General features: G+C 40.3%; 1 protein-coding gene across 1 annotated transcript in view; it reads right to left on the bottom strand.

The window, feature by feature from the left end:
- LOC126244799 (serine/threonine-protein phosphatase 6 regulatory ankyrin repeat subunit C-like) overlaps positions 1–23,842 on the bottom strand; it is a 297,603-nt gene that overhangs the window by 255,800 nt on the left and 17,961 nt on the right. The window contains exon 2 of the mRNA XM_049948268.1: positions 14,327–14,616. Coding sequence (XP_049804225.1) covers positions 14,327–14,575 — 249 coding nt within the window. The 5' untranslated portion in view covers positions 14,576–14,616. The remainder of the gene's footprint in view (positions 1–14,326; positions 14,617–23,842) is intronic.

The raw sequence follows: 23,842 nt of genomic DNA, 5'->3' as shown, positions 1-23,842 counted from the left end.
GCCAAATACAAAGAACATTTTTTACATCAAGCATCAATGTTAAATGTATTTATGTCGAGAACTGTTTTAACTAATTAATTTTCTTATGCTACTGGCAAATGTCTGTTTTATGTGGCTGTGTTTAAAATAATAATTAATCACATTAAACTCTATACATACTACACACATTTCTGTTTTAAAAAAAGTCAATTGTCTCTCTCATATTTGCTAAAATAGCCTTGAGCAGTTCCATAATTTTTGTGTCGTAATATAGTTCATATGTGATTGATTACAAAATTCTGGGTGGGCTACTGTAATGGAACTGCTCAACACACTTTTTTTCCGTGAAGTATTGAAGTAGTCAATACACTATAGCTTAAAGTTATGAATATTCAAATTTAGTATTATAATCATACTCATTGCTCTCCATAATTATTCAAAAAGATGAAACTGATAAAAAATGCATTTGTTTATGAACTGACTATTATCTCTCTGGTTAAGAAACATTGATTTTTGTCAACTTTATGGGTACATTTATGTAAGTAAACTCCTTATACTTTCGTAATTGCCAACAAGTAATAAGAGTCAGTCTGTCATGCACCGATGGAGAAGTTGTTGCCTGTCTCTGATGATTGATCATTTAGTTCATGGACTGAAAATGTTGTAAAGTTACATTGTGTGTGACCTAGTGTTAAAACAAATTTGACATTTATTACAGAGTTGATGTGAAGAAAGTAACATGCATCATAATATTACTTCAAGTTACCTCCCAACTATGTTTAGGAGGGCGGAGAATCTATCAACTAGAAAAATGGCCAAACAACAATTTCAACATCAATGGGCACAAAGTTAAGCAGAAATAATAAACTTTGACTATTCTAGCTGCTCTTGCTCATACCAATATGTATTTATTGAACAAATGAGTGCAACATCAGTAGTTTGTGAATTTTGCAAAATTTCTTTATTACTATTATAAAAATATGTATTTCAAGTGTGCATTAAAAGTGTTAGAAAAAGTTATTAGGAAAGCAAAGTTTTATTCATACAATCACTTTGACTGCACCTGTCTGTTGCTCATTTTGCCTGTGCCGAGTAACCTGCATCAGGAGGCTCAGAGCAGACATGAGGAATTTGCACAAGCAGCAGAGGAGCAATCCTGAATCGTTATAATCAGGACTACACACAATGGAATTAATGTGAATAAGTACATAACTTAAATGATGAATAGTGATCTTAAATGTATTGACATTGAAGGTTTGTTGATATTAGTACCAGTTAAAGTTTACCTAGGATATGGGTACCTTCCACTTTCTTTCAGTTATTCTTTGCAATTAAATTGTTTAATTATTCAAGCAGCAATCATTAATCAGTTTCTATTATTTGTCTGCCCACGTTTTATGCCAGTATTCACTATTATTACTGTAGCTAACAGATTAAGGGGTGGGCTAGAAACTATCAAGAAGAACATAATTTTCATGAACGTTTTGTGTTAGAAACTAACAATACCAAGTGATTGGACATGTTTTATAACACAAAACCAACACTATGGATAACAAACTTACAACTCCAGCCATTTGAGTTCACTCTCAAACGGTAAATGCTTCTGGCTCAATTCACTTGATTATAAGTAACAGCAGCAGCAGCTTCTTCTCACTTTCATCTAGGCATTTCCTTCCTTTTCTTTCTTTCTTTCTTTCTTTTTTCTTCTCCCCCCCCCCCCCTCTCCCAAGTGTACTCATCTGAGTTTGCTTGTTACTCGTTATTGTTTCATATCTGCTCTTCTTTAGAAAAGACATGCTTTTATCAAGTGTATGTTAACCATTCCTTAGCAGCGAATGAGACAAGGTTGCACACTACCTGCATATTTACTCAATATGTTCACTGTCAAGGCCATATGCAAATTTAAGCAAAAGATCAGCATTATCAAATAACGGACAAGACATCCATCGTAAAGGTTTGCAGATGACACAGCAGTTAACTGCGGATTTGGAGATGGAACTAAAACAAAATCCTGTGAGTTTTTTTATCAGCACTAAATAAAGTATAACTGGAAGTCAACACTTCAAAAACCAAAGTAATAACTGTCAAAAAATCCAAGAGAAACAAATAAATATCCAAATAAATACTGAAAACATACAATAATGCAGTCAGTTGTGCTACTTAGGAAGCATTGTCAGTCAAGGAAATTGTTGCACCATGTAAATCAAAAGGAGAAATGCCCTCAGTAAACAGCTTTCAGCAACAAGAAATGGCTTCATCCCAGTAGGTAGATAAATATTAAGACTGTGAAAGAATTTATAAAATCATTTGTCTAAAGTGTTTTGAAATATTATGGTGACACATGGTTTCTAATGAAAGAGTGTATTTAGTGCCTGGATACAGTGGAAATGCGGAACTGGAGAAGGATGATGAAAATAAGCTGGAGAGAGAAAGTGAGATGAGAAGTCCTCAAGGAAACAGATACAACAGTGATATTGATCAGTACCATAGAAAAGAGGAAAACAAAATTCACTGGTGGCATGATATGTCACAATGCGTTCTTGGCCACCAAAGGTTTTAGGTAAGAAAGGAAAAGGAAGACAGTGGAAGAATCATGTAGATTCTGTGATGGATGAATGTGTGCTGAACTGAAACACTCAACAGAAAAGTAACAAATATGGTTTCAGTGGCAAGGCATAGCCTTTAAAAGATGATGATGATGTCTTATGATCCCACCTACAGTGTACAATTTCTTTGGAAGTTTTATTTCTAATCTTTCATAAATTCCTTGCCCCATTTGATTTTTAGTACTGAAAATTAGCTCCAAGTGCCATACCAATTTTTGTTTCCATATGGTTCCCGTATGGTGTTCTATCCGCTCACCGAGGTTTGGAGTTACCTTTCCAATCACCACCCTGAACTTTTTTAGGCTGAGGCAACAGGATGCAACCAGCTCACCTTGCTCCATTATATGCAGGTCACAACTAACAATGTTATTGCAGTTTCCTCTGGATAAAATATCCTAGAGGTAAAATAGTTGCCTGTTTGGATCTCTGAATGAGGACTGCACATTAGGTACCACCAGCAGAAAAGACAAACCTTATTAGAATGAGCCCATGAAATATTAGAGTGCTAAGTTAGTAAAGGAAATTATAAAATCTTAAAGTATAAATTAAAAGGATATAGCCTGATATTTTATGAATCAGTGACACAAAATAGGTACGAAAAGGAAGTTCTGGGAGTGGAGATCAGTGGATTGTTCCTACTGGGTTACATAATGATATAGTTTGAATAACTCAGTTGATAGAGTGTTTTCCCCACAAAAGGCAAAGGTTCTGGGTTTGAGTCACAGAGCAGCACACTTTTTAATATGCCAGTAAGTTTCAAATCAACACACATTCAACAGTAGAATTAAAATCCTTCTACCAACCCCCAAGCCATTTCTCCACAATATTCTCTCTCCCAGTAGTTCAAATTCTGCAAGGTATACAGGAGAACGTCTGTGAACTTGGGAAATCGAAGAGAGGAAGTGGTGGAAGTTAAACTGTGAGGGGGAATGGGGGACAGTTGTGAATTTTCCCTGGATAGCTCAGTTGGTAAACCATTTTCCATGAAAGGCAAAGCTTCCAGGTTAGAATCATGATACAGTACACATTTTAATCTATCAGTAAGTTTCAGCTCAACTCACACTCCACAGCAGAGTAAACATTCATTCTGGAAAGGAGTAGCAACAAGAAGGAGTAGGTTAAAGGATTATCTGCGGAAAAATGACAGAGCACTGATGGTAAAATTGAATGAGTATCCAACAGACATTGTAAATATACAAGCATATTTGAATACTAAAGATTTGGATGATAGGGAAACTGAAGAATCCTATTACTGCATTAATGAGCTCACATCATATTTCGGTGGTGATGAAAATTTAGTCACAACAGAAGCTAAGGTTGCAGCCATTATTGAAAGAAGGGAGCAGAAAACAAACAGAAAACTTGCCCTCTATGAGTAAAATAAGAGAATAGTAAGATTAAATGAATTAAGTGCTGCACAAATGTCCATCATTCTCAATACACATTTCAAGAACGCACTGTGTAAGAAGTCATCATGAATTATGAAATGTAATAATGGAAGATATGAAATAGACTACATTTTGTTAAAACACTAGTTTCAGGAAAACAGTAAGTGAATGCAAGACTTATCCAGTTATGATTCTGATAGTAACCATAACCTAGTAGCAGTGAAATGCCAGATGGAATTAAAAAGTTAAGAAGTATGTAGTTGAAACGTCTGAAACTAGACAAGTTAAATGGACCAAAATCTCAAGACTGCCATGGAAAACCATATGAAAAAAAAAAAAAAAATGAACTATGAGTCATGAAGGAGTGGAGAACTAATGAAATTATCTTAAAACAGATGCAACAAAAGCAGTAGAAGGACTAGGATTGAAAAACGTACAACATAAATAGGTATGAATAAGAGGTCAGTTAGCGAGATTAATAAAGAAATGAGGAAGATGTAAAAATGTTGGAATTGAACAGCAACACTCAGGATGTAGAAATGATAAAAAAAATAGGACGCATATGCTGCACACAGATCAACAAATAATCGTCTTGATACAATTTTGTAGGAACACACACACACACACACACACACACACACACACACACACCTATGTCCCTACATGGTGCTGGCTGGAAGCCCCACCAAACACATCCACCATACCAATCTAGTCCACCTGCCAAAATGCAGCACTGTCATTGTGCATCCAACCAGTGCCATGTACAGGCACAGGAATGTGTGTGTTTCTGTGTTTTCTGTGCCTGTTGGTTTTCTAGCCCAAAAAAGGATTACCCTGAAAGCTAGCAAGTATTCTCCTTTTCTTGTGTGCACCTGTCAATGACTCAATGCTTCTGCCTTTTTTATGAATGGTCTCTTTTCCTCCTAAAGTATTTACAAAGAACCATCTCGGGTAGCACAGACCAAAGAGCACAGTGATTAGACATGAGAAAGGGAACCTCCTACCTGGTACCAGTTTCCCTGAAATCCAGTACTGAAAAATTTTTCCTCCAACATATCCTTACATTCTGCCACCTACTCGTACTCAGTCTCATTAATGTATTCCCCAGTTTTCTTTGTAGGACTTGTTTAGTATATAATTATGTACATTCATAGTGTTTTTGCAGTATTTCGTTATTTAGTTACTCAGCTCTACTTTTGTAATATTTTATGTGTTTTATCTTCATGTTTCCCAGTCTCTATATTGTACTTCTGTTATCTCTGGATTGGAGTTGGCAGAGAACATCTCATTGTACAGTGCACATTTTGACTGCTTTCTCTCTCTGATGCCTCCTCCTTCTTCATCCTTGTCTTCCTTTGATACAAAGTAAGGAAGGTCCCTCCCAACCTGGTGTCTGAGGGACCAACTTATCCCTCTTCCCTCTTTCTGGAAGGAAAAAACTGTTTAAAATCATTTTCTACTTTTATTTGTGTTTACCAATAGTAATTATAATTTAGCTTCTAGAATGTAAGCACTGTCTCCTCGAGGAATTTTTTTCTTTTTATACAAATAAGATATTTTATTTCCATTTTAATGAACATGAAAACTTTTCCCCGCTGTTCCCTCCTTCCTTGAAACACCTTATAAGATGATGACTACTGTTGTTGCAAAACAAGTTTAAAACACTTGCATCATTGGGAGGGCAATTTTCAGGGAAAATATTCATACAAAATCTATATGGAGAAGCAGATACACACATCAAAAAAGTTTTGCATCACCCATGTTCCCAGAACTCCTGAAGATAGACATCGACTGTGGATATTACATCACAGACACAGTCCCTTTGACTGTTCAGAGACGTCACTAAACCTGCCCAAAGATGTAAACAACCATGCACGAGCAGCGCCTATTAGATGGAGGGGGTCCGACAGCCAATCAGTTCCAGTTATTTCACCAGGAAGGGGGTATACAGCTCATGTTGTCTGTAGTTCAACCAAGCCTAGACAGTCAATGCCACAGTTTGATTGTGTCTGCATTGTTACTTCATGCCAGGAAGGGCTCTCAGCAAGGGAAGTGTCCAGGTGTCTCAGAGTGAACCAAAGCGATGTTGTTCGGACATGGAGGAGATACAGAGTGACAGAAACTGTTGATGACATTTTTCACTCAGGCTGCCCAAGGGCTACTACTGCAGTGGATGATCACTACCTATGGATTATGGCTTGGAGGAACCCTGACAACAATTCCACCATGTTGAAGAATGCTTTTTGTGCAGCCACAACACGTCACGTTATGACTCAAAATGTGTACAATAGTCTGCACGATGCGCAACTTCACTGCTGGCGTCCATGGTGAGGGCCATCTTTGCAAACATGACACCATGCAGCATGCTACAGATGGGCCCAACAACATGCCGAATGGACCACTCAGGATTGGCATCACGTTCTCTTCACTGATGAGTGTCGCATATGCCTTCAAGCAGAGAATCGTCGGAGACATGTTTGGAGGCAACCCAGTCAGGATGAATGCCTTAGACACACTGTCCAGCGAGTGCAGCAAGGTGGAGGTTCCCTGCTCTTTTGGGGTGGCATTATGTTGGGCCAATGTACACCACTGATGGTCATGGAAGGTGCTGTAGTCATTGTAGCATATGCGAATGCCATCCTCCAACCTATAGTGCAACCATATCAGCAGCATATGGGCAAGGCATTCATTTTCATGGACAACAATTCATGCCCCCATCACGCACATCTTGTGAATGACTTCCTTCAGGATAATGACATAGCTCGACTAGAGTGGCCAGCATGTTCTCCAGACATGAACCCTATTGAACATGCCTGGGATGAATTGAAAAGTGCTGTTTGTTGATGACGTGACCCACCAACCACTCTAAAGGATCTATGCTGAACTGCCATTGAGGAGTGGGACAATCTGGACTAACATTGCCTTGATGAACTTGTGGATAGTATGCCACGATGAATACAGGCATGCATCAATGGAAGAAGACGTGCTACTGGGTATTAGAGGTACCGGTGTGTATAGCATTCTGGACCACAACCTCTGAAGGTCTTGCTACATGGTGGTAGAATATGCAATGTGTGGTTTTCATGAGCAATAAAAAGGGTGGAAATGATGTTTATGTTGATCTCAATTCCAATTTTCTGTACAGGTTCTGGAACTCTCAGAATCAAGGTGATGCAAAACTTTTTTTGATGTGTGTATTTATAAAAGAACATACAAGCCATGTTCCCTTCATAGGAAGAGCCAACTACCAAAGACCTTCAAATCAAACACAATGGAAAACATAGATGCATGTATCAAACATAGCATCAAAAATCCACACTAGTTTCATATAATATACACAATATAAATGATTCATTCACATTCATCTGTGGCGTCAATCCACGGATCAATAGGCCAGAGCATCATATGTGTGTTATGTCTTCGAGTTGATCTTTGTTTTGTATACTTCCGGGACCTCAGTTCCCCCCTAGTCTTTGACCTGTACGATTGTTGTGTAATAAAAGTATTGATGATTATAAGAGAGAACCATGGTCATTACCTTACCACCTTGATATCTCATTCAGTGGTGACTCCAAAGTTTGAATAATCCTTCAAACCGAGTACAAAGTGACTACCATGCCGGCTTCCGCGTTCTGCGTGGACCTTTGTCCGCTACACAATGGCCTTCTACAACACGTCGCCACCACCCAGTTTTCACCAGCAACAGCAACTAAATTCAAGCACGCCAGCTGTAGTCAGTGCCCGACAGTCCTATAGCCTCGAGAACCCAGGGACCTCGTCAGGTGCAGTGGTTTTGAACATGACGTCGGCGATCTCCGACTCCGACTTTGTTAGCCCCGAACTGCTTCAGTTTTCGCCGCACAGCAGTACAAGAAACCACTACACACTGATACCAAACTTTAACACAAGTACTGTAAATAGTGGGGAGCATAGTTTTCATAATGTGCGACAACAGGGCGCCTTTTTGAATGTGCAAGCTCCAGGTGTGTATCACTCCACACCGGTTGCACACTACGTGAATGACATTCGCCAGCCTGTTACTCCGAGTGTTCATCAGTGCAGTAATTTGAGCAAGTCAGGTTCCACCAAGCTCATCAGTGATTCTGTGATGGACACTTTTGCTGCAGATGTGGAGGACCAACTGCATAATAACCTGTCGAGCAACTGCCGTGACCACTTTGATCTTCCGCCGCAACAACCGGTCCCGCTTCGCTCCACGCCAGCCTTCCTGCTAACGGATTTTGCTTCCCCTCCAGCTACTATGAACACAGCTGGCACGTCTGCTTCCTCTCTACCGCCCTCACAACGCAGAGTTAAATTTGACTTGCCTACTCCTGTGTCCGTGAGCGGCTGCCCACATTCTTCGACCGCCAGTTCGTCGAATCTACCAAAACTTCCGGCATTCAAACCTGCCCACCCGGAATTCTGGTTCAACCTGGTTGAGCAAACTTTCAGTGTCTATGCACTTGATGACAACGCCCGTTTCACATGCCTCATGAACCACCTCCACGACCGGGAAGACTTAATTTATGACCTGGTTAAGTCACCTCCTCTGAACGAGAAGTACACTACAGCTAAACAAGCAATATTGGAACGTGTCTCCAAGACAAGAAGAGAAAACGTTCGATGGCTTGTCTATGAAGAATGCCTCGGCGACAGATCTCTGTCCCAGCTTTGGCGATGCCTTCGACTTCTCATCGGTGAATGCGACATGCCAGACGCCCTGCTCACCGAGATTTGGATGGAAAAGCTGCCTCTGTCTGTCCAAATGGCCATCTCCGCCTACGAAGATAGACCAAATAGTTAAGCTTGCACGCTGGCGACCGAGCTTAATCCGCTCTACTACATGAACGCTGTGCACATCAGTCCGACAGCTATGCCAGTTTCCAACCACAACCAGGGCCCCAATGTGGACGCCCCACTAAACCTAAGTCTGTCAAGCTTGCCACACTACTGGCATCTTCACATCCGCACAACAACAGTCCATCTGACTCCGTGGAAGATTCTGGGCTGCTGCCGTCTGACCACTCGCAGGAGCAGACGTCCACCCATAAATACTGTTTCTTCCATGCAAAATTCGGGGAACAAGCACGCAATTGTAAACCGCTGTGTTCCTACCCAAACTTCAACCGCAGGTAGGCAGCGGCGCCACCTCCTGCGACGTAAACAACAGGTGCAGTCCCACGCTCCATTCTGTGTCCAACACTAATGCTTCGAATGGACAAGTCTATGTCCATGACTTGAACTCTGGCACAAACTTTCTCATCAACACGGGCGCAGATGTTTCCCTACTTCCATCTTGTCTTGCTACCGAAAAGATCCGACTTCACAAAACTGTCCTATGTGCTGTAAACTCATCTAGTTTGTCGTGCTTAGGTTCTACTTCATATGCAGTGTCCTTCTCACCTGAGTGCAACCTGAAGTGGTCCTCCCTGGTGGCTGACATCGACAATCCCATTTTGGGCATCGACTTTCTATGACACCACAAACTGTGGCCTGACCTCCTCAAGAATACAGTGTTCTACCACCCTATGCAGGAACACATCCCGTGTGCTTCGTCGAGTGTCAATAGTACTGCTAAACAGGTCCACCTGGCTAGGAAGTGTAATAATCCCTCCTCTGAGCTCTTGTCATGGACCAATAAGTGGCTCACAGAGTGTGTCGAGTCTACATGCCTGTGCTTGGAACAACTTGAGCTACGCTGTCACCTCAAAGACTTAAGTAACGAGTTATCTTCGGCACGGCAACAGCTTGCAGCAGACGATGCCTCGGCAACACACAAGGTTAGTCGGTGCCACTACAGTGTTCTCGCGCCCGAGTGCATTTGTGACCGTGTGCCACATAAACTTACAGTGTCCGCGCTCCTGCCAGCTCTAACTGTGTTAATTTGAGCGCACATTCATCCCCCTCCTCACTTGGGCAGCTAACTTCCCAGGCACAGGTTAATGTTTTTGATTTACTGCCATCAGCTGTTCATTCGCGCCCGCTGCTGCCACCAAGCTCGACAGCGGCACCTTTAATTACTAATAAACAGTGTGCCAACTTTGTTTCATGTAGCTCACTTGTTTGTCACTCCCAGCCACCCAACAGTTGGCACTTATGCAAACTTTCGCTGTCCACACCGCAACCCAGCCTAGCGGCCACCGCGCACACTATACCACAGACAGCCACCTCGTGTACCGCGTCACGCTTTTCCGTGGTTACAGACAGCACTGCCCACAAACTTCGCTTGCAAGATGGACCGCCTATCTCTTGCCAACCACGCCATCTCAAGCCAGAACTCATGAAAGTGGCTTGCGAACAAATAGACAATCTCTTAACAGCCAGCGTCATCGAACCATCTGTCAGATGCTAGGCCTCGCCTATCCACTTCCGTCACAAAAAATGACGGCACCTGGGGTATGGTTGGCGACTATACTAAATTGAACTCTCATACTATCATAGACAAGTACCCGGTTCCTAACATCGTGGATTTTAACCATGCTCTTGCAGGCGCCAAATATTTCTCGGTAGTGGACTGTAGGAGGGCCTATAATCAAATTCCGATGGCACCAGAGGATACTGAAAAGACAGCTGTTACAACACCTTTCGGCCTTTTCCAGTATCGGTTCATGCCCTTTGGCCTCCACAATGCTGCACAAACTTGGCAGAGATTCATAAACAAGGTGTTGTTTCATCTGGATTTTTGTTTCGTTTACTTGGACGACATTCTTATTTTCAGTCCTACTTTGCAAAAGAACAAGGAACATTTGCAGATTGTTAAAGACACTCTTACCACTGCCGGTGTTGAACTGAATAATAAGAAGCTCCAGTTGCACCACACTTCAGTATGATTCTTAGGCTACATCGTGTCAGCTAAGGGCCTCACTCCTCCCGAGGATAAAATCAAACCTGTTTTTGATTTGCCACGCCCTCACTCGTTTAAGGAGCTGCGTAGGTTCATAGGAACAGTTAACTATTATAGGAAGCACTTGCCTGCAGCAGCCGAGGTTCAGGCTCCCCTAACAGACACCCTTGCTGGCAAAAATACGACTGGTATCAGCCCGATCCCCTGGACCCCTGCCATGGAACAAGCTTTTGACAAACAGAAGCACCTACTAGCAAACGCAGTGACTGTTGCCCACTTGCATCCGGACGCTTTATTTTTTATTACCACGGATGCCAGTCATACTGCAGTAGGTGCTGTCCTCAGCCAAACCGTCGGAGGTACTACCTCTCATTTGCAGTTCTTTTCTAAGAAGCTCAATGGTGCCCAAAAATAGTACTCAGCCTTTGACAGGGAGCTCTTGGCAGTTTACGAGGCTGTGAAACACTTTTGCACTGAGGTTGAGGGTAGGGACTTCTACATGTTAAACGACCATAAACCTTTGGTTGTTGCTGTAAAGAACCCCCCCCCCCCCCCCACTGACCCTCCACCTAGACGCTTCTGTCATTTGGACTTTATATTGCTATTTACCTCTGACATACGATACATCAAGGGTGCAGATAATGAGAGCACAGATTTTTTGTCTAATGTCGGCGCTCTCACAACTCTGATGGACCTCTCTAACTTGCCTCAGCTGCAGTCTGCCGACACGGACACTATGGACCTTACTTCCGATCACAGCCTGTCACTCAAACCTGTGCGATCCACCTTCTCCGGTCTCATAGGCAAGGTTTGGTGTGACGAATCAACTGGTACGCTGGGTCCCTTCATACGCAAACCTCTACAGAGACAAGTGTTCAACAAATTACACAACCTAGCTCATCCAGGTGTGAGAGCCTCTATCAGACTTATTTCAGAGCGCTTCATCTGGCGTGACATGCATCGCGACTGCCAAGCCTGGGCCCGTGCCTGCATTCCATGCCAACAAAATAAAGTTTTGTGGCACACATCGCCCCCACTACGCAGCTTTACCTCTCCTCCCAGTCACTTCCAGCATGTTCACATCGACTTGGTGGGCCCTCTCACGCCCTCCGCGGGTTACAGACACGTGCTATCTATTATAGACAGAACCTCTCGTTGGGTGGAAGCTTCCCCGCTACCCAATATTACATCCAAATCAGTGGCATGATCCTTCATAGACACTTGGATTTCACGCTTTGGCTGCCCTGTTCACTTGACGACCAACCAAGGCTGTGAATTTGAGTCTGCCTTGTTTTCTGAACTATGTAGGCTGTGCAGCATCAAGAAAATTCATTCAACAGCATACCACCCCCAAAGCAATGGCCTCATGGAACATTGGCATAGGACGCTTAAGATGGCCCTACGTTGCCATAGCCTCCTTTGGACGGAAGCCCTGCCATTCGTCTTACTCGGTTTGCGGACCACTTTCAAGGAAGACCTTAAAGGCTCAGTGGCCGAGTTCATCTACGGACAGTCCCTTACACTGCCAGGCGAACTTGTTGCTCCTACTCCAGTCACCAAACCGTCCGAACTGCCGTCCTTGGTAGAACGGGTGAGGTTACACTGGAACAAGCTTCAACCCCCGCCCCCTTCCAGCCACACTCCGCCGCACACATATGTTCCCAAGGTGCTCAACTCTTGCGAATTTGTGTTCCTTCATGACGACACTGTAAAAGCCCCATTACAGCCCCCTTACACAAGCCCGTACAGAGTTGTCAAATGAACCAGTAACACAATGGACATTGTAATTAAGGGTTCAGTAACTACTGTCTCCCTCAACAGGGTTAAACCTGCTCACGTCGAATTTTCCCCTAACTCACCCACCGTTGAAGAGACTACACTCTCTGGCCACCCTCAGCCTTCTTCATCTGCTCATGATTCAAGTAAACTCACACCTACACCGGCCCCATCAACGAGCCCACACTCATTCTGGGATTTCCCGCCTCCAGGCTCCCATAGTTGAGGCCCCAGCTCCCAGGGCTCTAATATAACAGTTCCATCTTCATGCAACAGCACACCACGCTACTCTTCTAACCGGTGTAGCCCGCAGGTTCCTGCCATACCCACTCAGACCTCACCGTCTGACAATCACCCATCCACTCGCAGCACACCGCCCTCACCGTGCTACGGTTTCCCCACCCCACCGGCTCAGCATACCTCTCCGTTAGCACGCGTAACTTATGAGCTCTCTACCCACATTCATCCTAATGACATTTGTGGTTTATCTGTCATTGTTAGTGGTGATACCACATTAGTGTTGCTTGCGTGTGACAATTCGTGTGACTCGTTAGGTGGTGTGTCACAACGTGTAGTGAATCGTTTCAAAATCTCTCGAAGTGCTACGTGTGGCAACCTACATGCTTATGTTAGGCCAAGTGGAAAGGTGATCATTAGGTTCCCTACCGACAATACCCTTCCACACCAGCACTCCCGCACCGGCCGACGACTACCATTGCCGACGTCGCTTCAAGACTTCAGCATCAGCATTCCATGATTTGCTCCACACTCTCCTCCACACGGCCTGTGCCGTTAGATGCGGAGGAACTCACTGTAACCCACTTAAACTCTCGACAACCCTCCCACTCCCCCTACCTTTTGGTACGTACTCCATACTGCAGGGGGGGGTTTGTGGCGTCGATCCACAGATCGATAGGCCAGAACACCATATGCGTATTATGTCTTCAAGTTGATCATTGTTTTGTATACTTCCGGGACCTCAGTTCCCGCCTAGTCTTCAATCTGTATGTTTGTCACGTAATAAAAGTATTGATGATTAGAAGAGAGAACCGTGGTCATTACCGTACCACCTTGATATCTCCTTCACATCAAATATTTGCTTAAGTTCTTCCATCATTTAAACAAAGCCCACTGACTAAATTTGCTGGAAGATTTAAAGATATAGGAATAGCTTAAATAAGAAGCAGTGTATGCTATTATAAATTGGATAGTGAATCAATGAATGTTTTTAATACATTTAATATGGTAACTGCGCAAGCCAGCAATATTTTTAATGTTTTGAGTAATAAACTTTTTTACAGGTGCAATTCACAATCATATTATTATAGCAAAACTGTGTGTATATACATGTTACCTTAGTCAACTCACAAGTTTCTGCAATATGAGTTTGTATAACAGTGGTGTCAATGAGTGAGTTCTAGCACATGTGTTGTAAATATATATTGTCATTGTTATTACTTCAACTTACTTAATATTTGAACAATGTGGGCCTACTTAGCTGTTTCTTCACTTTTCAGGGAAATAAACATTTTGTTAAAAATGCAGAACCTTGCATCACTGAAACTTAATATGAAAATCTAAAGTCTCAGCCCATGGAAACGACAAAAAGTCACTGAAGCATGCTGTAGTTAGTACCACAAGTTAGCAAATACAAAGCAGCTGTTAATATATATTGTTTATTCTCTATGAGAAGTGATCTTCAGCAATAATAGTATCATCAACATACACACCTCACTTCTTGGAAACTCTGCTGTTAACATTAATGGAGTTTGACCATACTTGTCTCTGCAGTCAACAGGGAGACATTTCTGATCTAGTAGATATTTCACCATTTCAGCATCCCCACATTCAGCAGCATGATGAAGAACAGTTTTTCCTTGGAGGTCCTGAGAGTCAGTTGGAATACTTGACTGCTGCAGAAACTTAAAAGTTTCCAGGGAATGAGAGCGAGAATCAATGTGCAGTGCCGCCTCACCCATTAAATTTCTAGCCTGGAGATCAGCTCCAGGTACTGCAAAAGCTATATGCAAAAAGTACTTATGAATTAGGTAGAGGTCACATGATATATTTATCTAAAAAATAACTATAGCACAAAGAAACTATAAGATTCTGGACGAAATTTTTGTTAAGTTGTGATTCCCTTTTTCCAATAATATTTCTAATTGAATTAAACCTAAGGTGACTGTTTAAATCATAACATAATATGTGAAGAGTGATAGTAGCAATCAACCAATAAACTGAAAATAGGAGGATACTATTAAAAAGTCTCTCTGTGCAATATATTTTACAATAATATAAAATTACTAATGAACAGAATAAATTGGTTAATAGATTCACATAAATTATAAGACCATGGTAATTTAATTCGAGGATTCAATCTGGAATGAGATATTATAAGATACTGCATATTCCAGAAAAATGGGTGGGCATTTATTTACGTTTCTGTTACATGTTAGATTTTCTTTTTTAACTGAGGCTAACCTAGTATAATATTACAGAACAAACATTTGACCACTGTTAGAACAAATACAAATTGAGGTGGTGCAATAATTAACACTTTAGATGCACATATGGGAGGAGTAGGGTTCAAATCCCCACCCAGTAATGCAGATTTATGTTTCCTCTAAAGTGATTAATAAGAACTGCATGACGATTACTCATTACATTACATTACATTAATATTTGTTCCATAGGTCACGAATACGACATTTCATAATGATTTGGGATGTGTCAGTTTAACACACCATATGTTTTCTTCACACGATTTAATTATTATCATTGTCATTATTATTACTTATTATTATTATCATCATTTTTCAGTTATTACTTCATATCTAAAAAGTCATCTATTGAGTAGAAGAAGTTGACATTCAATTTGTTTTTAAATGCTGGTTGGCTATCTGTCAGACTTTTAATGCTATTTGCTAAATGTACAAAGATTTTTGTGCCAGCATAATTCACCCCTTTCTGAATAGTGAGATCATCCTTTCTTCTAGTGTTGTAGCTATGCACTTTGCTATTATTTTTGAACTGGGATGGTTTTTAATAACAAATTTCACAAGTGAATATATGTATTCCAAAGGTATTGTGAATATCCTGAGTGCCTTAAATAAATGTCTGCAAGGTGATCTTGGGGGGCTGCAACTATTATTCTGACTACATACTTTTGTGCAATGAATACTTTTTCTCTTAATGATGAATTACTCCAAAATGTGATGCCATATGAAAGCAGTGAATGAAAACAGGCATAGTAGGCTAATTTACTGATATTTTTATCACCAAAATTCGCAATAACCCTAGTAGAATAAGTAGCTGAACCAAACCGTTTTAGGAGATCATCAATGTGTTTCTTCCAATTCAATTTCTCATCAGTGCACACACCCAGAAATTTTGAATATTCTGCCTTAGCAACAGACTTCTTTTCAGGCTCTTTATTTACCAATGGTGTCATGACATTGGCTGCACAGAACTTTATATACTGTGTTTTCTCAAAATTTAGTGAGAGTCCATTTGCAGAGAACCATTTAATAATTTTCTGAAACACATTATTTACAATTTCCTCAGCTAATTCTTGATTTTTTTGTTTTTGTTTTTGTGTGTGTGATTACAATACTCATATCATCAGCAAAATATCTAGCTTTGCAACTTCATGAATATAAAGTGTAAAGTAATTGATACATATCAAGAGCAAGTGAAGTGGCACAGTAATTAGCACATTGGACTTGAATTTGGGAGGACAGCGGTTCAAACCCATGTCCGACCATCCTGATATAGGTTTTCCATGATTTCCCTAAATTGCTTTAGGCAAATGCATTCTTCCTTTTAAGTACGAATTAACCATATGTGCACTGTTCCACTCATACCACAATACTTATGTTTATCTAGAAAAATTTCAAGAATCACACAGTCAGAACCCTTTGAGAGATCACAAAATATCCCAATGGGTTATGTTCAGTTACTCAGAGCATTTAATATTTGATAATAGAAAGCTTACATAGCATTTTCCAGTGAAAAGCCTTAGTTTCTCAAGAATTTTGGATAAAGCTGTTGGACCTATCCCCTTTTCTATGCAGTGGTTTAACAATAGCATGTTCAGTCTATCTGGAAAAGTGCCCTTTTTCAGTGAGCTACTACATATATGGCTGAGAGTCCTACTTATCTGTTGGGAACAAGCTTTTAGTACGCTGTTAGGAATTCCATGTGACCCCTGAGTGAATTTATTATTTTCCTAATTTCAGTAGGAGAAGTGGGTTGAATTTCAACTTTTATCAAATTACGTAGGTATTACCTCTTCCATACACAGCCTTGCATTTTCTAGTGAATAGCTGGATCCTGTTTTTTCTACAGCACGTAATAAAGGAGTATTAAAAATATTTTCTATTGCTGCTTTTTGTTAACAAAGTTTTCACTGAGTTTGGCAGAAGTACAGTCATTGTGTGCTCTCGGTGGCCCTGTTTCCCTTATAACAATATTCCAAATTGTTTTAATTTTGTTATCAGAGGTGCTAATCTCAGACATAATGCACATACTTCTGGACTTTTTAATAACTTTTCTTAAAACAGTGCAGTAGTTTTTTTAGTGTTTGACTGTTTCTGGATCATTATTCTTTATAGCTATAAGATACATTTCCATTTTCTATTTATATTTGTATCCCTTTATTAAGCCATGGTTTTTTAGATGGTTTCTTATAATTATGTTTTTCTTAGAGAAACTGTTTTCAGGTGTACTCACAAAGGTATCACAAAATATGTTACATTTTAAATTAGCATCAATTTCCCCATACACCTTGTAATGCCATTGTTAAGATCCTAAATATTTTTTCTGATTAATTATGCTTTACATAAAGTATGTTTTCTTCGGTATGTAATCGTTGATATGCTGTAAAGATGTAGAAAGATATGCACTATGTTTTCTCTTCACCTTTAGAATACTTTGCATCATTTGGAGGCGGAAGACTTTGATTATATGTATTTTTCTGTTGATTTACTAATATGTGCAAATGAAAGGATTTTGTAAAAGATATGAATATACAACTATGTATATGCTGATTCACACTTAGGACTTTTGAACTGTATAAATGAAAACTTTGTGTGCTTCCCCTTTGAAACGAAAGTGAGTTAGCGGACGCAAAATGTGGTTGGTGCAAGGGAAAAGGTGGAACAATGCAGTCGGAGACTAGCAACTGTACAGTCGGCAGCTAGTAATTGGAAGGTGCATTGTGCAGGTGCTGAGTGAGGCTTTCAGTGTTTGGAGATATTATGAAAAAGCCTCAGGTGGATGAATGGCTCTAGTACATTGCTCTGATGCTGGAAAATACCATAAAGGCTGATGATCATCATCAAGAAGAAAATAACAGAGCATATCACTTCCAACGGAAAGCCCACCTGTTGTTATGTACTCGCCACCAACCTTGCGCAATCACTTCAGCAGAGAGGAGAAGTCAGACCTTTTGTAAAGTGTTGGATCAGCACATTTAGTATGTGCAAATATAAGGTAACTCATCTTAAATTCGTGTACCTACCTTGAATTGTTTCCTATCACGATACCTGTTAGGATCCTCTCCTTTTGGACAATGATTTCCAAGTGCTCTGAGTACGAGAACTGATCATCAAAAACAAGTGTTTGATTACTTTTGCTTGAAACTGAGTGCAAAAATTTGCCTTAAATTACTGCACATTTTGTTGAAGTTGAGGGAGGAAGTGAGTGTAGCTTTTATGAAAGCCTCCCTAGTAATTGAACTGCTTCATTTTAAAGTTTTTGTGGTTTTAATGATTATTTGCTTAAATTCTGGCTATCAATGACTGTGCTGATGACAAACAGTTAACAAGTTATGCTGAAGTTAGTTAAAGTAAATGTTTTCAAAGGTAGATTTGAAATTCAATATATGTTAAAAGTATCTGCTGCATTAACTGTTGAAAAGGCATATAAGGTGAGTCAAATTTATGAAAGAGTGTTACCAGAGTTTACTGATTTTAATTTGCTTCAGAAAGTGTGTCCACTCAGCTTTATAATAGCAGTCAAGATTAAGGGCCTCCCACATTGTAAGTTGTTCAAAATGCATAAAGTTACTTGATTAATGAATATAGCAAGTGCTTTTAAAGTTTATGTTGAGTTTTGTGCATAATGTGTGATAAAAAGTGTAATATCAGATTGGGAGCCCCCTACTTACTGGTTTTATTACTGAAGGTAAAGCTACTAGGAGTGCCCTTGCTCACTAAAACAGTTACAACATTGCTTACTAAGGAATGTGTGAATCTTAATGCAAGTGAATTTTAATTAAATTTGTGCTGTGTAGAAAATATCTGATGAAATAAGACTAGGCACATGGCCATTTCTGGTTTGGTAATGAAGTGCAATAGCTGCAATGATGAAGTAATTCAGGTTTGGCAAAGTTTTTACTGTTGATGAGTGTTAAGGTGTCATTTGTGTCTGTGACAACTTGAATATCTCACAATAACTGCTTTTATCCACTATAACATTTTTCTGCTTGTGATAGAGTTCATTACACTTTCGTAAGAAAGGAGTATAGGTGGTGTTTTTCCACCAAAACTATTTACTTTCTTTTCAAAGAAATGTTTCACATTTCTATGCCTAATTAGGCTGATGACCATATTCCTTTTCATTTGAATAACTTTGATTAGTTAAAAACATTATCTAAATTGGATCTGACACTTTCTGTGTTTTTACGTAACTTTAATTTCAAGTCTGATAAGCAAAAATCCTTTAGGCATTTCACGGTTAAATTTGTAAAAATCCTCCCAGAAGGTAACATTATACTGTACTCAAATACCAAACTTGGATATTATCTACATGCTGAAATAGCAAATTGGTGCATTGCCAGTGTTATAACCTCATCCCAGTCTAACTGTTGCAAGCTTTCTCTAAAATTTGCAGTTGTTAAATCATTAATTGAACGCACTATTTTGAAGGACTGTTTCACATTGCTGCATGGAACTATTTCATATACTGCAACTAGCTGTGCATCATGATCAGACAGACTAATCTTAACAGGAAAACTTTTTGTTTGATTAAATTTATCTTTGTCGATAAAAATATTATTTATCAGTGTGTTGCTTTCCTGTACTGCCTGAGTTGGAAAACCAAATTGATGTCAAATTGAAAAAACCAAGTAATACTTCAAGGTCAAGGTTTCCATTAGAATCTTTCAGAAAATCTCCATTTAAATCCCCACAAACAATAATTTGCTCCCCTCCTTCTGACAGATATCACAACAAAGAATGCAAGTTTTTCAAAAATAGCTGAAAATTTCCTAATGGGGGACCTATACACAGCTGCAATTATAAAAGTACCATTATTTAGTTCAAGATCACATGCATATGCTTCTCTATGTTGCCCTACTCAATTTTTTTTAGTTTCTAAATTTTTCACACTATGATAAATTTTAACATATATGGCAACTCCTCCTCACTCCATAGTGTCTCTACTTACATGTGTTGAAGGCCTATATCCACATACATTTACCTTTTCCACATCTGTGACTATATAATGTTTAGACAGGCATAGTACATCCATTCCATCCTTAGTTTCTAAATCTTCTAAACAAATAAGAAGCTCATCTACTTTTTTTTTTAATCGCCTGATATTCTAATGCAATGTACTAACATTATTTTTCACTGTGCTTTTATGAGAATCTTGTGATATTTTAACATCTCTAGAACCTTCCTGTCTATGCTTCTAATTAACCTTAATTTCATTCGATGTTGAATCATTGGAGACTGATCATAGCCTAAAAAAGAGGTACTCCAATGAGTTTCAGTGCCCCCCCCCCCCCCCCCTCTTAAAGATTTTGCTATCATCCCAGCCAGTTTACTCTGAAATAATACATGGCTTATTCACTTCCACAATCTTGACCAATGCAAGATTGTGCTCTGTCTCTAAATGTGAATTAATATGTACCATATTCTAGAGATTTGTAATTTCAGTAAAGCTGCCATCAGTATTGCTGTAATAATTGCATTTTTCAAGCTTGGGTCCACAGCCACATTCAGTTTCATGAAAATACCTTCTCTCAGAAAATTGCTGCAATAAATGGTAATGTTAACAAAATATGTACAAATGGATGGCCATTTCTGTTAAAGAATGAATTGTTGTTCATAGTTTCCAGTGTTGTCCAAATGGAATGAAGACTGTTCCATATGGCCAAGCCATACCCGCCCATATTTTTGCCACCTTTGCCCCACGTTACTTCACCATAACAATCATGTGAGCTCAGATGTTGAATAAAAAAAGAAGAAAATTCATTCATTCATTCATTCACAAATTATGTTCTGTAAATACCACTGTGAAGTTAAGAATCTTCAGGGATGAGTAAGAAATCTAGTTATACATTAACAGAAAGAAGCAACCACTGCAGACCATAACTTGAAAGTATACAAACAACAAATTATTAACACTACTGACCTACTCACACTGCCAACTCTTATAACTACCTCTAAATAACTTTCTTCATTTCTATGCATATTAGGATAAAAACAGCAAGACTGAAAAAAGACACTGCTGAACTGACTTTACTCAGCAGCTGTTTTTATATTATACTTGGAACAAAGCATTTAGCTAAGTTTGCAAAGAATGTAATCAGATGTTTGTATACTGGCAGAATACACGCATGTTTAATGTAAACATTAAAGTCATGTGACATTTATTTTCCTGAGTCCAAATCATCTGATAAATTTTAGGAGTAGGGATTTACAATTTCCTGCCTGATGTCTGCTGGTAACCTATTAAAGACTATAGCAACAAAATATAAAATTCCTTTCTAACCCTACACAGTAAAGTGTGGTCTACATGGAAGTTTTTTTTTTTTTTTTTTTTTTCTAGCATTTTGGTTTTCAATTACACAGTTCATAATTTATTCACTCTTGTCATTAACTACAAATCTACTCCATAGTGGTTGCAAAGTGTAGACATAGATACCATTACAGAGTATTGTCAGAGTAACTTTAAGAACCCTAGAGTGCTGAAGATATTATTGTAAGATGTGTTGTGGGTTTAATAAATTCACTTTATTGCAACAATTGAAGCCATCCCATAGCTCATTTGACTTTTTTTTTAGATGGACACTCAAACAACAGAATGATTATAAGATGAGAACAAGCATAAATCAAAGAGAGATTGTGTCGAAGATAATCACTGAAAAGGTAATCACTTGTGTGTGTAACATTACACTTCACTTAACATTGCACTTCACCTCTGACCCTTTAATATCAACAATATTTCCTTTTGAATCAGACATTTCATCTGGATCAGTTCACAACATGTCTTGTGCAGGCTGTTGCTGAGTCACCAAAGGTAGCCTCCAACATCCACTGCAGTTTATCCATGGTGAGCAGCAGAGCAGCTGGTGTGTTTGTAGAGTCCATGGTGGGTGTGACTGTGGATGACTTTCTACCAGTGTAGGGAGTGCTGAAAGCTGGGTTGAGCCTGTTGGTGGTGATCGTGGTGGGTGTACCCATCATGTTGACCTTGAAACCATTTTTCTCCCTACTGATAATACACCCATCAAAAAAAGTTTTGCATCACCCAGGTTCCCAGAACTCCTGAAGATAGATGTTGACTGTGGATATTGTATCACAGACACAGTCCCTTTGACTGTTCAGAGATGTCACTAAGCCCGCCGAAAGATTCAATCAACCATGCAGGAGCAGCACCTATTAGACAGAGGGGGTCCTGCAGCCGATCAGTTTCCAGTCATTCCACCAGGAAAGAGGTACACGGCTCATGTCGTCTGTAGCTCAACCATGCTTAGACTTTCAATACCATGGTTCAATTGTGTCTGCATTGATACTTTGTGCCAGGAAAGCCTCTCAACAAGGGAAGTGTCCAGGTGCCTTGGAGTGAATCCAAGTGATGTTGTTCAGACATGGAGGAGATACAGAGAGACAGGAAATGTCAACGACATGCCTCGCTCAGGCTGCCCAAGGGCTACTACTGCAGTAGATGACCGCTACCTATGGATTATGGCTTGGGGAAATCCTGACAGCAATGCTACCATGATGAATAATGCTTTTCGTGCAGCCACAGGGCAGCGAGTTACGACTCAAACTGTGTGCTGCATAATGCACAACTTCACTCCCGACATACATGGCGAGGTCCATCATTGCAACCACGACACCATGCAGCATGGTACAGATGGGCCCACCAACATGCTGAATGGACTGCTCAGCATTGTGATCAGATTCTCTTCACCAATGAGTGTCGCATATGCCTTCAACCAGACAACTGTCGGAGACGTGTTTGGAGACAACCCAGTCAGGCTGAACGCCTTAGGCACACTGTTCAGTGAGTGCAGCAAGGTGGAGGTTCCGTACTGTTTCGGGATGGCATTATGTGGGGCTGAAATATGCCACTAGTGGTCATGGAAGGCACAATAACAGCTGTACGATACATGAAGGCCATACTCTGACTGATAGTGAAACTATATCGGCAGCATATTGGCGAGGCATTTGTCTTCATGGATGGCAATTCACACCCCCATCACGCATATCTCGTGAATAACTTCCTTCAGGATAACGTCATCGCTCGAGTAGAGTGGCCAGCATGTTCTCCAGACATGAACCCTATCAAACATGCATGGGATTGATTGAAAATGGCTGTTTATGGATGATGTGACCCACCAACCACTCTGAGGGATCTATGCCGAATCATCGTTGAGGAGTGGGACAATCTGGACCAACAGTGCCTTGATGAACTTGTGGACAGTATGCCACAATGAATACAGGCATGCATCAATGCAAGAGGATGTGCTACTGGGTATTAGAGGTACCCGTGTGTACAGCAATCTGTACCACCACCTCTGAAGGTCTTGCTGTATGGTGGTACAACATGCAATGTGTGGTCTTCATGGGCAATAAAAAGGGCAGAAATGATGTTTATGTTGATCTCTATTCCAATTTTCTGTACAGGTTCCAGAACTCTCAGAGCCGAGGTGATGCAAAACTTTTTTTGATGTGTATATGATACGAACCATTGTAAGATGGCTGCAGTGGCTTGTGCACTGCATCATGCCATAAAAAAACCTAATCACATCTCAGTAGCTCATCAGAAACAAAGGGGTCATAGGACTGCTGTCTTCCAGAGCAATGGGACATAGCTGCTGGATTTGTGCACATGGCATGTGTACGAAGTCTGACAGTTCAGTGTGACCGTTTGACATGTTTTGAAGAACTCATTGGGCACTTCTATAGGGTGTCCATATACAAGTCCCTCCCTCATGGCTTTCAGATCTT

This window comes from Schistocerca nitens, chromosome 1 (genome assembly GCF_023898315.1).
Source record: "Schistocerca nitens isolate TAMUIC-IGC-003100 chromosome 1, iqSchNite1.1, whole genome shotgun sequence".
Taxonomy (NCBI): domain Eukaryota; kingdom Metazoa; phylum Arthropoda; class Insecta; order Orthoptera; family Acrididae; genus Schistocerca; species Schistocerca nitens.
This window is presented reverse-complemented; position numbering and strand designations above follow the sequence as displayed.